This window comes from Homarus americanus, unplaced genomic scaffold (assembly GCF_018991925.1).
Source record: "Homarus americanus isolate GMGI-L3 unplaced genomic scaffold, GMGI_Hamer_2.0 scaffold40248, whole genome shotgun sequence".
Taxonomy (NCBI): Eukaryota; Metazoa; Arthropoda; class Malacostraca; order Decapoda; family Nephropidae; genus Homarus; species Homarus americanus.
This window is the reverse complement of record NW_024712526.1, coordinates 9,129,422-9,144,930: the sequence shown is the minus strand read 5'-3', so window position 1 is coordinate 9,144,930 and position 15,509 is coordinate 9,129,422. Positions and strand designations below refer to the sequence as shown.

The following is a 15,509-nucleotide window of genomic DNA, read 5'->3' as shown; positions in this document are numbered from 1 at the left end:
CCTTCTTCCCTCCTGTAGGTGCTGGCCTCCTTCCTTCCTCAGTGCTGACACTCCTTCCTTCCCTCCTGTAGGTGCTGACACTCCTTCCTTCCCTCCTGTAGGTGCGGACACTCTCCTTCCCTCCCTGTAGGTGCTGACACTCCTTCCTTCCTCCTGTAGGTGCTGACACTCCTTCCTTCCCTCCTGTAGGTGCTAACACTCTCCTTCCTTCCCTCCTGCCTCTCCTTCCTTCCTCCTGTAGGTGCTGACACTCCTTCCTTCCCTCCTGTAGGTGCGGACACTCCTTCCTTCCCTCCTGTAGGTGCTGACACTCCTTCCTTCCCTCCTGTAGGTGCTGACACTCCTTCCTTCCCTCCTGTAGGTGCTAACACTCTCCTTCCTTCCCTCCTGTAGGTGCTGACACTCCTTCCTTCCCTCCTGTAGGTGCTAACACTCTCCTTCCTTCCCTCCTGTTGGTGTTGACACTCCCTACAACCTCCCCTATCCGTCATAACCTCCCCAAACTCTTCCACAACCTCCCCAGCTCTTACAATCTCACTCTAACCTCCCCAAACTCCTCCACAACCATTAATTTAAGAAAAAAAGACGGAAGAAAAACTCAATTTCCATTTTATTCAAATTTTCTGGATATTATACAAGTCACTGCGGCGTTGAAGAGGTTTTTTAATCCCAGGTATTTAAAAATGGCTGCACCTGAATGTATAATACTTAACTGAACTGAAGGTTTTTATGTGTAGAGGGAGGGAGGGAGAGAGAGAGGGTGGGTTGAGTGGTTGGAGGGAGGGTAGAAAGGGAGAATAAGAAGGGAGGAAGGAGGAGAGACAGAGAGAGGGGAGGTAGGAATGGAGAATTGATGAGGGAGGGAGGGTTGTGTGGCTGACTGGTTAATGGTTAAATACGCCCCAGTTCTAACGGGTCATAGTTTTACCATGAAATTCCGATTGCAATACTGGCGTAATTTAGTCAATAACAACATTCATATTATTATCATCATCAAACTTTCGGGCAGTAATTATAAGTCTAATGGATAAAGAACATATGAACCGAATATCGACTTTTCTCTCGCAATTGGAATTTTAAGGGGTTTACCTCATTAAGTCCTTCCCAAACAACAAAAACACAACGCCATTCTCGCTCCAGTGGTGACACCCGATACTAAATGGTCCCGCCAACACGCATCAAGCTCTTCCTCCACACTTAACTGTACTTAAGGTAGATTCTCATAAAGTCTTACGTTGATCTCGAGTTAAAGGTAAATTTTCCAGTGCAGTAAGTTACGATAAACAGTCATATGGACCACCAACAACTTATCTGAACCACCAGCACTTATCTGAACCACCAGCACTTATCTGAACCACCAGCACTTATCTCACACTTACAAAGGAACACTTACTGTACACTTATGGGGCTTCTCTCCCGTGTGCCGCCTCATATGGACCACCAACATGTACTGCGCCTTGAACGGCTTCTCCTCCCTGGAACAATCCTTCCAGCGACACACAAACGATTTCTTGTTGGCGTGGATGTGGTCGTTGTTGAGATGCTGGAAGGGAGAATATGTGATAAATAAGGGAGACTAGCTGATAGATGAGGGAGAACATGTGATAAATAAGGGAGGATATGTGATAAATAAGGGAGAATATGTGATAAATAAGAGGATATTGCTAAACAAGGGAGGCTATGTGCTAACTAACAGAGAATATGTGCTAAATAAGGGAGAAATGCAATACTTAAAAGAATATCCGCTAAATAATGGATATATGCTAAAAATAAGGAAGAATATCGCCAAATTAAGGGAGAATATATGATACTCAAGGGAGAATATGTAACAAATCAAAAGAAATACATTTAAAAACAACAATACAAGACTGCACTCAAGCAAAACACTTCACCCTTCCTGTACTTAGGTAAAATACGGTGACACGCTGATGGCAACACCTCTATCAGGGAAAAAAATAAATAAACAGGTTTTTCGTAATTTGCTCCTTTGATTATTACGTCACGTGGATTAAAGAGAGAGAGAGAGAGAGAGAGTCTTCCTTTTCAAATCAACTCTCTCTCTCTCTCTCTCTCCTTCACCATCTGGCCTTAATTACTTCATTCCACACACCTTCTCCCCCTCTCCACTACCCCTACTCTCCCTTTATCTTCCTTTCCCTCCCTTTCCCTCCCTCTCCTTCCCTCTCCCTCACTCACTCTCACACAGTCATCAGGTCGGGTTGATTACTCAGTTATCAAGTCCAGTTTCTTTATTTTTTGTTCATCACCCATTTGTCACCTGGTAACCCCGGAGGCAAGTTGTGAACCCGCACCTCTTTTTCTCTCTCTCTCTCTCTCTCTCGTTTGCTTTTTTAAATATCGCTCAAGTTGTTCTTTAGTTTATTTACCGTGTGTGTGTGTGTTAATACTCCTTATCATATTCTTCAATTATAAAACGTGATTGAATGATAATAATAATAATAATAATAATAATAATAATAATAATAATAATAATAATAATAATAATAATAATAATAATAATAATAATAATAATATATTCATTATCATTATTATTATTACTCTCGTCCTCGGCATTCTTATCCTACCCTGTCCTTCTGAACCACGCTAAGATTAAGATGGGTGGCAAGATTGGGCAGGTGGGTGGCGAGCCTGGGTGGGTGGGTGAGTGGGTGGGTGGGTGGGCGGGTAGGATGGGTGGGTGGGCGGTAGGAAGGTGGGTGGGTGGTAGGGGGTTGTAATTATCGTCACCAGCTCTGGTTGTTGGAGTATGTGTTGAGAGTTAACAAGGTGCGCCTCGTCTATCTTGAGGCGATGCTGGGTGGTGGGCGGCGCGGGTGGGTGGCGCGAGTGGGTGGTCACCGCGCACTGTATAAGGCCAAACACGCACCTCCAGGCACAAGTCTTACACGACCCTCTGATGAAGTCGTCATATCACTCTCCCCCCTCCCCTCCTCCCCCTCCCCTCCTCCTCCTCTGCAGCTGTGGTTATTGCTTCCCTTGTTGTCATCATCTGTTGCTGTTACTGCTAGGTGATGTGGGTGGTGGTGCTGTGGTGTGATGCTGTGGTGGTGATGCTGTGGTGGTGATGCTGTGGTGGTGATGATGTTATCGGTGTTGTTGGGGTGTGGTGTAGTGTGGTGTTGTGTGGTGTGGTGTGGTGTCTCTCCCTTCTCCAGGAACTATGGCTACGACCTTTCACAGTACGTGCTTGTTCCTGGGGATGGGAGAGGAAGGAGAGGAAAGGGGAAGACGAGGAGATGGGGGGGAAGAGGGAGGAAAAGAGAAGAGGAAGGAGGAAAAGTAGGTGAGAGGGAAGAAGGAAAAGAAAGGGGGGGGAAGGAAGGAGGAAAATTAAAGAAGGAGGGAGGGGAAAGGGAGGGGGGAGAAGGATGAGAAACAAAAAACACAAAACGCAAAAGAAAGAAAATTAAGAAGCAAAAATCAAAGAAGTAAAAGAAGAACTGACACTTGATAGCGATTTCATTACACCGAAATGGCTACCGTCACCTCGCCAATTTTAATACCACCATGACTATTACTCCACTACACCGAGCTCTTGGGTTGAACAATATCTGTGTCAAGTTTCAAGAGAATCCGTCCTTTCCTTCAAGAGTTATCACGTACACAGTAAGGACAGACCAAGCGACCAGACGGACACACCACGACGCGCTCCATAACACGACATTGGAGGACAGGTATAGAATGTAATGGTATTATTAGGATGGCGCCTCCCGTCCTTCGTCCCCTCCCTCCTTCGTTCCCTCCCTCCTTCCCTCCTTTCGTTCTTTCCCTCCTTCCCTCCTTTCCTCCTCCCCCCCTTCCTTCCCTCCTTTTCAGACAAGCGCTAGAGGGCTAACTCACCCCCCCCCCTCTACCTCACCCCCACACACAAGGTAAACTACCCCTTGAGGGACCCATGACACTACGGTATTCTTGAAGGTGTCTTAAGTTGAATATTCCTCCCAAATGAAGACATAAGCTCCGCGTAAAACATCCAAAATGACGTCAAAATTACGCTGAGACTTTACCTTAACTAGACACATTAACTTATTATCTACAAGACCATTAAATGAAGTTAAAGTGAACGTATCTAGTTAAGGTAGAGTTTATTTTTATTTTGAGATCATTTTGGGTGTTATTTCAGGTGACTTATACCTGAAGTTGATTAATTAAAGGTGTTAAAGGCGACAAACTTTCTAACCGTACGAATCATTTAGGAAAATATGTGTTAATAGACGAACCTTGGTGTTGGAAAGTCGTTGTCTTTCTTTTGCTACCACAATTACTAACCTTCATCACAGCTACTACTAACTTTTACCACTACCACAACTACTAACCTTCACCACTACCACGGCTACCAACCCTCATCACTATAACCCATCACAACCTACCAGCTTCACCACCACTATTCCTCTACCACCACCATTACGCTTACCACACAACTCTCTCTCCTCGTCAACTACTATCACCACCATCACACTCTCTCCTCCTACCACCACCACCACTACCACCACTCTCTCCTACCACCATCATTATACCTACTACCACCACTACCACCACTTTTAATCCCCCAACCCTCACTTTACAGATCACTTACCCACTTCTACAACTTTTTAAATGCTGTAAAAACTTTGAGGTCGTTTCACATATGCCAGACTGACGGACGTACTGCTGGTCAGAGAGGCGTAACCCACAGCCCCCCTTTTGACTGACGACTCTGACCTCTTTGACCCTAGTGGTTAAAGGCGATAATGATCTTAATTCATGTAGGGAAGGTTAAGGCTTTACTCAACCTGTCCACAACTCTATTTTTTTTTTTCGGGGGAAGACAGAATTATTTATGCTCTAGTAAAAATAGTGTGTGTGTGTGTGTGTGTGTGTGTATGTATGTATGTATGTATGTATGTATGTATGTATGCTTTCTTTCCTCGGATTCGACCAGGTTGCATTTTTGTGTGTGTTCGCCCCTACCGTTTAGATCTAGAGGGAAGGAAAGGAAAATGGGAGGGGAGGGGGGCCGAGAGGGGTTGGGGAGAGGGGGTGGGGAGAGGGGGTGGGGAGGGGAGGAGAGGGATAATGGGTGACACTGAATATCTAGGAATCAACCACCCCCACCACCCTCTCACCAAAACAACCATCCCTACCACAACAGCCACCCCTACCACAACAACCCCACACCACAACAACCCCCCCCCCTACTAGCTACAAGTCTACCCCACACCTCGGTCACTGGACAATCACAACCTAACCTAACCTAACCTAACCTAACCAAGTGTGGCGAGGCCTTGAAACTGTCACAGGAAACATCAGTGAGTGTGTGTGGTGTGTCGTGTGTGTGGTGTGTAGTGTGGTGTAGGGGTGTGGTGATGGTGTGGGGATGTGGGGGTAGTGTGGTTATGTGTTGATAGTATGTGGTGTAGTGGTATGGAGATGATGGTGGTTATAGTGTGGTGGTGGTGTGGTGGTGGTGGTGGGTGGGACACAGTGGGTGCACGAGGACAAGCCAACACTGTGGTGATACACAATGGGTCTCTGACAGTGAGGTAGATGAGCCAGTGTGCCTCTACCTCCTAGTGCCTCTACCTCCAAGTGCCTCTACCTCCTAGTGCCTCTACCTCCAAGTGCCTCTACCTACTAGTGCCTCTACCTCCAAGTGCCTCTACCTCCTAGTGCCTCTACCTCCAAGTGCCTCTACCTACTAGTGCCTCTACCTCCAAGTGCCTCTACCTCCTAGTGCCTCTACCTAAGTGCCTCTACCTCCAAAGTGCCTCTACCTCCAAGTGCCTCTACCTCCTAATACCTCTACCTCCTAATACCTCGACCTCCGAGTGCCTCTACCTCCGAGTGCCTCTACCTCCGAGTGCCTCTACCTCCAAGTGCCTTTACCTGCAACTGCCTCTACCTCCCAGTGCCTCTACCTCCAAGTGCCACTACCTCCTAGTGCCTCTTCCTCCTAGTGCCTCTACGTCCTAGTGCCTACCTCCTAGTGCCTCTTCCTCCCTAGTGCCTCGTCCTAGTGCCTCTACCTCTTAGTCACCCACCATAAGACTTACATTTTTAGTGATTTTGGCCAAAATTAGATTTCTTAAAAAATCACAGTATGGGTACTCTGAGCTTGCTGATTGATTATGTGGTCACGTTCCCTGATTGCAGAAGTATTAGTGGGCAAGAGAAATATTATGAAAAGATTTGGCATTTTTCAATGCTAATTACTCTCATCAACTATAGGTTTCAAGGTGTGATTTAGGGTTTTATGTGTTATTCTGAAAGTACTTAATTAGTTGAACCCCTTAAACTTCAATTCTGAAAAAAAACTATATTTTGGTCAAAATTTTGTAAGGTATAAGACTTACATTTTGGTGATTTTTATTAAAATTAGATTTGCTGAAAAATCAAGTGTCGTTACTCCTGAGCTTGCTGATTATGACATATTGGTCCTGATTCGTTGCAGAGTAATTAGGGGGCAAAAATGGCCCTTCAAAATAATACTGACATTTTCAATGCTAATTACTCATCAACTATGGGTTTCAAGGTGTGATTTAGTGTTTTGTGTATTATTCTGAAAGTACTTAATTGGTTAAACGCTTAAATTTCAATTCTGAGAAAAAAGAGTATATTTTGGTCCAAAAAATTTTGTAGGTAAAGACTTGCATTTTTGGTGATTTTTGGCCAAAATTAGATTTGCTGAAAATCACAGTATATAGAACAAGGCTGCTGATTATGACTATGTGGTCCACGATTCGATTGAAGGTAATTAGTGTGCAAAAATGATCCTTGAAAAGATTTTGCAGCATTTTTCAATGCTATTACTCATCAACCTATCAGGTTCAAGGTGTGATTTAGTGTTTGTGTGTTATTCTGAAAGTACTTGGTGTTAAAAGCCATAAATTTCAATTCTGAAAAAAGTATATTTTGGTCCAAGAATTTTGTAAGGTAAAAGACTTGCATTTTTGGTGATTTGGGCCAAAATTAGATTTTGCTGAAATCACAGTATAGGTACTCCTAGAGCACTTTGATTATCACTACGTGGTCCTGATTCGATTGCAGAGTAATTAGTGGGCAAAATGACACTTGAAAGATTTTACTGACATTTTCAATACTATTACTCATATCCTTCTGGGTTTCCAAGAGGTGTGATTTGGTACTGTTTGTGTATTTATTCTGAAAGTACTTAATTGGTTAAACGCCAATTTAATTCTGAAAAAAGCATATTTTGGTAAAAAAGAATTTTGTAGGTAAAAGACATACATTTTTTGGTGATTTTGGCTAAGAATTAGATTTTTGCTGAAAAATCACAGAATGGGTACTCTTAGACTTGCTAATTATCACTACGTGGTCCACGATTCGATTGCAGAAGTAATTGTAGTGGGCAAATGACATGAAAAGATTTTACTGACATTTCAATGCTAATTACTCATCAACTATGGGTTTTCCAGAGTGTGATTTAGTGTTTGTGTGTTATTCTGAAAGTACTTGGTGGTTAAACCCCTTAAATTTCAATTCTGAGAAAAAAGTATATTTTGGTCAAAAAATTTTGTAAGGTAAAGACTTACATTTTTGGTGATTTTGGCAAAAATTAGATTTTTGCTGAAAATGCAGTATGGGTACTCCTGAGCTAGCTGATAATGACTATGTGGTCACGATTCGATTGCAGAGTAATTAGAGGGGCAAAATGACCCTTCAAATATTTTACTGACATTTTTTCAATGCTAATTACTCATCAACTATGGGTTTTCAAGGTGTGATGATTTAGTGTTTGTGTGTTATTCTGAAGAATTGTAATTGGTTAAAACCCTTAAATTTCAATTACAGAGAGAAAAAAGTATATTTTGGTCCAAAAATTTTGTAAGGTATAGACTTACATTTTGGTGATTTTGGCCAAAAATTAGATTTTGCTGAAAATCACAGTATGGGTACTCCTAGGCTTGCTGATTAACGACTATGTGGTCCACGATTCGATTTGCAGAGTAATTGGTGAGCCATGTTATAGAAATATTTTACTGACATTTTCAATGCTAATTACTCATCAACTATGGGTTTCCAGGTGTGATTTAGTGTTTGTGTGTTATTCTGAAAGTATGAGTGGGTTAAACCCTTAAATTTCAATTCTAGAGAAAAAAAGTATATTTTGGTCAAAATTTTTATGGAGTAAAAGACTTACATTTTTGGTGATTTTTGGCAAAATTAGGTTTTTTCAAAAATACAGTATAGATTGCTCTAGACACGCTGATTATGACTATGTGGTCACGATTCGATTTTTGGAAAATTAGTGGGCAAATGATATGAAATATTTTACTGACATTTTTGATATGCTAATTACTCGTAACTAACAGGTTTCCAAGGTGTGATTTAGTGTTTGTGTGTTATTCTGAAGAAATTACTTAATTGGTTATACCTTAAATTTCAGTTACAGGAAAAAAGTATATTTTGGTCCAAAATTTTGTATAGTAAAGACTTGCATTTTTGGTGATTTTTTATTTAAAATTAGATTTTACTTTAAAAATCACAGTACTGTATAAATTACTCCTGGGCTTGCTGATTGCGACTATACGATTCGATTGAAGAGAGTAATTAGTGTGCAAAATGATCCTTGAAGATTTTACTGAGCATTTTCAATGCTAATTACTCATCAACTATGGGTTTTCAAGGTGTAATTTAGTGTTTGTATTATTCTAGAAGTACTTAATTGGACGACATAAATTTCAATTCTGAAAAAAAAGCATATTTTGGTCAAAAATTTTGTAGGTAAAAGACATACATTTTTTGGTGATTTTTTGGCCAAAATTAGATTTTGCTGAAAAATCACAGAATGGGTACTCTTGGGCTTGCTGATTATACTATGTGGTCCACGATTCTGATTGCAGAGTAATTAGTGGGCAAAAGCGCATTGAAGATTTTACTGACATTTTTCAATGCTAATTACTCATCAACTATATGGGTTCAAGGTGATTTAGTGTTTGTGTGTTGTTAAAGTATGAGTGAGTTCCAAACCCCTTAAATTTCAATTCTGAAAAAAAGTATATTTGGTCAAAAATTTTTTGCTGTGAGTAAAGACTTTGTTTTGAATTTTTTGGCCAAAATTAGATTTGCTGAAAAATCACAATATGGTACTCCTGAGCTAGCTGATAATGACTATGTGGTCCAAGATTCGATTTCAGAGTGAATTAGGGCAAAATGACCCTTCAAATATTTTACTGACATTTTTCAATGCTAATTACTCATCAACTCTCAGGTTTCCAAGGTGTGATTTAGTGTTTGTGTGTTATTCTGAAAGTACTTGGTGGTTAACCCTTGAGAATTTCAGATTCTACCAGAGAAAAAAAAAGTATATTTTGGTAAAATTTTGTAAGGTAAAAGACTTACATTTTTGGTGATTTTTGGCCAAAAATTAGATTTTGCTGAAAATCACAGTATGGGTACTCCTGAGCTTGCTGATTATGACTATGTGGTCCACGATTCGATTGCAGAGTAATTAGTGGGCAAAATGACCCTTGAAAGATTTTACTGACATTTTTCAATGCTAATTACTCATCAACTATGGGTTTCCAAGGTGTGATTTAGTGTTTGTGTGTTATTCTGAAAGTACTTAATTGGTTAAACCCCTTAAATTTCAATTCTGAGAAAAAAGCATATTTTGGTCAAAAATTTTGTAAGGTAAAAGACTTACATTTTTGGTGATTTTTGGCCAAAAATTAGATTTTGCTGAAAATCAAAGAATGGGTACTCCTGGGCTTGCTGATTATCACTATGTGGTCCACGATTCGATTGCATAGTAATTAGTGGGCAAAATGACACTTGAAAGATTTTACTGACATTTTTCAATGCTAATTATTCATCAATTATGGGTTTCCAAGGTGTGATTTAGGGTTTGTGTGTTATTCTGAAAGTACTTAATTACTTAGACCCGTTAAATTTCAATTCTGAGAAAAAAGTATATTTTGTTCAACAATTTTGTAAGGTAAAAGACTTACGTTTTTGGTGATTTTTGGCCAAAAATTAGATTTTGCTGAAAATCACAGTATGGGTACTCCTGAGCTAGCTGATAATGACTATGTGGTCCACGATTCGATTGCAGAGTAATTAGAGGGCAAAATGACACTTGAAAGATTTTACTGACATTTTTCAATGCTAATTACTCATCAACTATGGGTTCCAAGGTGTGATTTAGTGTTTGTGTGTTATTCTGAAAGTACTTAATTGGTTAAACCCCTTAAATTTCAATTCTAAGAAAAAAGCATATTTTGGTCAAAAATTTTGTAAGGTAAAAGACTTACGTTTTTGGTGATTTTTGGCCAAAAATTAGATTTTGCTGAAAATCACAGTATGGGTACTCCTGAGCTTGCTGATTATGACTATGTGGTCCACGATTCGATTGCAGAGTAATTAGAGGGCAAAATGACCCTTGAAATATTTTACTGACATTTTCCAATGCTAATTACTCATCAACTATGGGTTTCCAAGGTGTGATTTAGTGTTTGTGTGTTATTCTGAAAGTACTTAATTGGTTAAACCCCTTAAATTTCAATTCTGAGAAAAAAGTATATTTTGGTCAAAAATTTTGTAAGGTAAAAGACTTACATTTTTGGTGATTTTTGGCCAAAAATTAGATTTTGCTGAAAATCACAGAATGGGTACTCCTGGGCTTGCTGATTATGACTATGTGGTCCACGATTCGATTGCAGAGTAATTAGTGGGCAAAATGACCCTTGAAATATTTTACTGACATTTTCCAATGCTAATTACTCATCAACTATGGGTTTCCAAGGTGTGATTTAGTGTTTGTGTGTTATTCTGAAAGTACTTAATTGGTTAAACCCCTTAAATTTCAATTCTGAGAAAAAAGTATATTTTGGTCAAAAATTTTGTAAGGTAAAAGACTTACGTTTTTGGTGATTTTTGGCCAAAAATTAGATTTTGCTGAAAATCACAGTATGGGTACTCCTTAGCTTGCTGATTATGACTATGTTGTATGTGGTATGGTGGTGGGGCTGTGGTGGTGGTAGTGGGTGTGGTGGTGGTGGTGGTGGGTGTGATGGTGGTGGGTGTGGATATGGTAGGTGTGGTGATGGTGGGTGTGGTGATGGGGGTGTGGTGATGGGGGTGTGGTGATGGGGTGTGGTGATGGGGTGTGGTGATGGGGTGTAGTGCAGTTGGGTTGTGGTGGTTGTAGGTGTGGTGGTGGTGGGTGTGGTGGTGATGGGGATGGTTGTGGGTGTGGTGATGGGTGTGGTGATGGGGTGTGGTGATGGGGTGTGGTGATGGGGTGTGGTGATGGGGTGTGGTGATTGGGTTGTGGTGGTTGTGGGTGTGGTGGTGGTGGGTGTGTGGTGGTGATGGGGATGGTTGTGGGTGTGGTGATCGGGGTGTGGTGGTGATCAGGGGTGTGGTGGTGGGGTGTTGGAGTGCCTTAGTGGTGGTGGGTGTAGTGGTGGGGTGTGGAGGTGTAGTGGTGTGGGGGTGTGGTGGTGTGGGGGTGTGGTGGTGGTGGGTGTGGTGGTGGTGGGTGTGGTGGTGGTGGGTGTGGTGGTGGTGGTGCAGGTGTGGTGGTGGTGGGTGTGGTGGTGGGGTGTCGTGGTGGGGTGTGTGGTGGTGGTGGGTGTGTGGTGGTGGTGGGTGTGGTGGTGGTGGGTGTGGTGGTGGTGCGTTGTGGTGGTGGTGGGTGTGGTGGTGGTGGGTGTGGTGGTGGGGTGTAGTGGTGGGGGGTGTGTGGTGGTAGGGGTGTGGTGGTGGCGGTGTGGTGGTGGCGGTGTGGTGGTGGGGGTGATAGTGGTGGGGGTGTGGTGGTGGGGGTGTGTGGTGAGGTGGGGGTGGTGGGGTGTGGGGGGGTGTGGTGGTGGGGGGTGGGGGTGTGGTGGTGGGGGGTGGGGGTGTAGTGGTGGGGGGTGGATTTATAACCTCTCTTCCCAGTGATACACACGAGGGCCGCTCGGACAGACAAACACGACACAGTTAGCCCTAAACACGTGTGAGGCGAGGCATAACAGGTGGGGGTGTAGTGGTGGGGGGTGGATTTATAACCTCTCTTCCCAGTGATACACACGAGGGCCGCTCGGACAGACAAACACGACACAGTTAGCCCTAAACACGTGTGAGGCGAGGCATAACACACACAGAGACTATACAGTACATATTCAAGGTAGATGTGAGAAGTCAGACTACGCCAGGCTAACGTGCGCCCGCCCTCTGCCTGCACTGACGGAGTGAAGGATAATATAAACATACTGGGGTTTTGAGATATTGAAGTGAGGAGTGTGTGTGTGCGCCCCCATCTGCCTCCACTGGCGTTATCCTGGATTGAGAATTAAAGAAAAAAAAAGTCAAGCACTTTTAGGTTTAGGTGTGCATTCATTCTCTCTCTCTCTCTTACCTTAACGAGGTCGTCCTGGGTGTTAAAGTCCTTGTTACACTCCCTCCAGTGGCAGTGAGTCTCGATGAAATCCGGAGGCTCTTCCTTGAGTCCGTCGTCGTCCCTGGCCGAGGCACTCACAGCCCCACACGCCCCGGAGGTGGTACTCGACGCTTCCTTCTTCACCTTGGAGGAGTTCTTGTCCTCCTCCATCGTGCTGGATATCGTCGGCGAGGCCTTCTTCTCCGCCTACAGGAGCAGAGGAACATAGTGTTTAAAAAATCTCCAGCATTCGTAAAATCCCACAGAAAAATTCGCTACAGTGATTTCAAAACTTTCTTCCCGTTTATGTAAGTCGTAACAAACTTTCAAAACAATTTCCATTACATTCTGTCAACAAATTTCAATACACACACACACACACACTTGTTTCTCACTTCTATTATCTCTCTCAGTCTCTATCACTGTAATATTTACTTTCTCTCCGACTGTCTCTCACGTACTCTCCCTATCTCTCTCACTACCTATCTCATTTATCCATCTTTCCTGCCTTTCTCACAGGACCATCACGTCTTACTCACCTCAATCTTGGGCGGTAACGTGGGTAAAGTTGGCTGTGAGGAGAGGGAGAAGAGACTGTGATGTGTGGTGAGGGAAGGACTGTGTTGAAGGAGAGGACTCGGAGCCAGGAACGGCGACCCAGGTAACGACGCCCCTCTCATTAGGTGTGCCTGTAGCTGCTGCAGGTGAGTCGCCGCCCCGACCCCAGGGTGCATCCCCAGCGCCGGCGAGATGGCTCCTGTGGGTGGAAAGAGAGAGAGAGAGAGAGAGAGATTGGAGATGTGAAATAGCTCCTGCAAGTGAAAAATATAAATTGCTGGGGATGGATTTTGACAACACCAGCGTGAACAGAGGCAGAGAGACACGAGGGCGGGGGGGGGGGTTATAATATAATACCAGAGTTAATAAACAGGACTGCCAGGACAGGTGAACAAGCGCCAGAACACCTGGTATGTGCTGTAAGTCCATAAGATAAAGGCACAGAACTGATTGAATTAAGCTAAACTACAAACTTCGAGAGATTAAAACGGCGTCAATATTGCGCTGAGCCTACTGTAACTAAATACGTTCTCTGGCGCCTGTTAGAAGGATAGCTAAGGACAGTACCTACCCACACTAATGACACCTGAGACTCACCTGCGGAAAGGTGTCCGTAGGAGCCACTGGCGGAGGAGGACCTGGAGCCGTTCATGATGGAGACGAGAGAGTTGGGGCTGAAGCGGATCATTGAGTTGATATCGAAGGAGTCGCTGTAGGGGGAGGAACTCAACGCCCGCTTGCGGCTCTGGCGTAGACTGGGCCGCGGCGACGGTAACCGGGAACCTGCAGAGAATGTGAAGGAGTGATGATGATAATAATAATTATAATAATAATAATAATAATAATAATAATAATAATAATAATAATAATATGACACCTGATAAAGTACTTCACAAAAAAGAAATAAAGTTAATACAATAAGAATGCCTATCAGAGTACTGTATACACACACACACACACACACACACACACACACACACACACACCAATACGACAGAGAACGTTACGCCAGACATCTCATCAAAGGAATCCCGTTTGTCTACGTTTTACCAGACAGATGTTATTATGAAATGACGTTACTTATAACTTTCCATACGTCGTTTTGGTAATTAGGACAATGATAAAATTATCAATACTTCGACTATATACAGATCCTGATTTAGCATTATCATAAACGACCTTTACTGAGATTGTAAGCAAACCTAATTTACGGTCAGGAATAAGTCGTCTACTTTTACTAAATCATTTATGACTGAACAAAGATACGTCTTATACTTGTGTCATCTTTATCTTTCATATTCGGAGATAATTTGTTTATATTCGTGTTTACATTCGTTTTTATAGCCACATGAAGTAGTGGTATTCAACACACACACACACACACACACACACACACACACACACACACACACACACACACACACACACACACACACACACACACACACCTTTGTATCAATAGTATCCAAGAAAGTAACGTTGGAGAATGACCAAAAGGAAAGTGCCCATCACAAAGACTATCACAGGGTAAGTACACACTATTTAAGGTACTGTCGTAGAGGAGGTGTAAGGGAGGGAGAGAGGGAAGGAGGTATCTGGGAGGTGGGCAGTGTCAGTAGTATGCAGGACAGTGACAGCGGGAGACATTGGTGTGAAAAATGACACGAGGAATATGCAAGAGCCATCAGTGAGCCATATATAAGGCTTAATCCTCTCTCTCTCTCTCTCTCTCTCTCTCTCTCTCTCTCTCTCTGTAACTTGGTTGGATCAATCTTATAGTGTCGGGGAGGAATGAGAATTGAAAAAAGAAGAGAGAAGGGATGATGGGGAGGGAAAAGGGAGGGGGTGTTGGGGGTACGGGGGGATGAGAGGAAGGGTGTAGGAGGAAGGTCTGAAAGAGGGGAAGGAAATGAGGGAAAGAGGTGGTAGTAGTAGTAATAGTAGTAGTAGTAGTAGTAGTAGTAGTAGTAGTAGTAGTAGTAGTAGTAGTAGTAGTAGTAGTAGTAGTAGTAGTAGTAGTAGTAGTAGGAGGAGGAGAGGAAGTGTAACCACAATCGACAACCACCATCACCACAATAGCCGCCACCACGACAACCGCCACCATCACCACCACAATCGGCATCACCAAACAGAACCACTACAACAACCCAATCACCAACATTACTACAACCACCAGCCCTACACCAAGAGGATAAGTAGACATGATAGGGAGGTGGGTAAGTGGCAGTAAGTAGGTACGTATTATTATGTAGATACGTAAATAGGTAGGTAGGTAGGTAGGTAGGTAGGTAGGTAGGTAGGTAGGTAGGGAGGGAGGTAAGTAGGCAAGCAGGTAGGTAGGTAAGTAGGCAAGCAGGTAGGTAGGTAAGTAGGCAAGCAGGTAGGTAGGTAGGTGAGCGTCGTCAAGTAATAAGGATGATGGTGAGTGGTTGATGGTCGGGCGAGCGGCAGCCTATCACAGCTGGCCACGCACTCCATCCATCACTCCGCCATGACCAGAATACGCCACCAAGCCTAACCTCCATTATATCCATCCTCATCCTCCTTCCCTATAACTATTCCA

The 15,509-nt window shown here is 43.0% G+C and overlaps 1 protein-coding gene across 1 annotated transcript in view; it reads right to left on the bottom strand.

The window, feature by feature from the left end:
• LOC121862197 (transcriptional activator cubitus interruptus-like) overlaps positions 1-15,509 on the bottom strand; it is a 61,100-nt gene that overhangs the window by 9,958 nt on the left and 35,633 nt on the right. Inside the window, exons 3-6 of the mRNA XM_042360295.1 lie at positions 13,544-13,729; positions 12,928-13,145; positions 12,368-12,595; positions 1,394-1,543 (exon numbers count right to left, since the gene is read on the bottom strand). Of these exons, the coding sequence (XP_042216229.1) occupies positions 1,394-1,543; positions 12,368-12,595; positions 12,928-13,145; positions 13,544-13,729 (782 nt within the window). The remainder of the gene's footprint in view (positions 1-1,393; positions 1,544-12,367; positions 12,596-12,927; positions 13,146-13,543; positions 13,730-15,509) is intronic.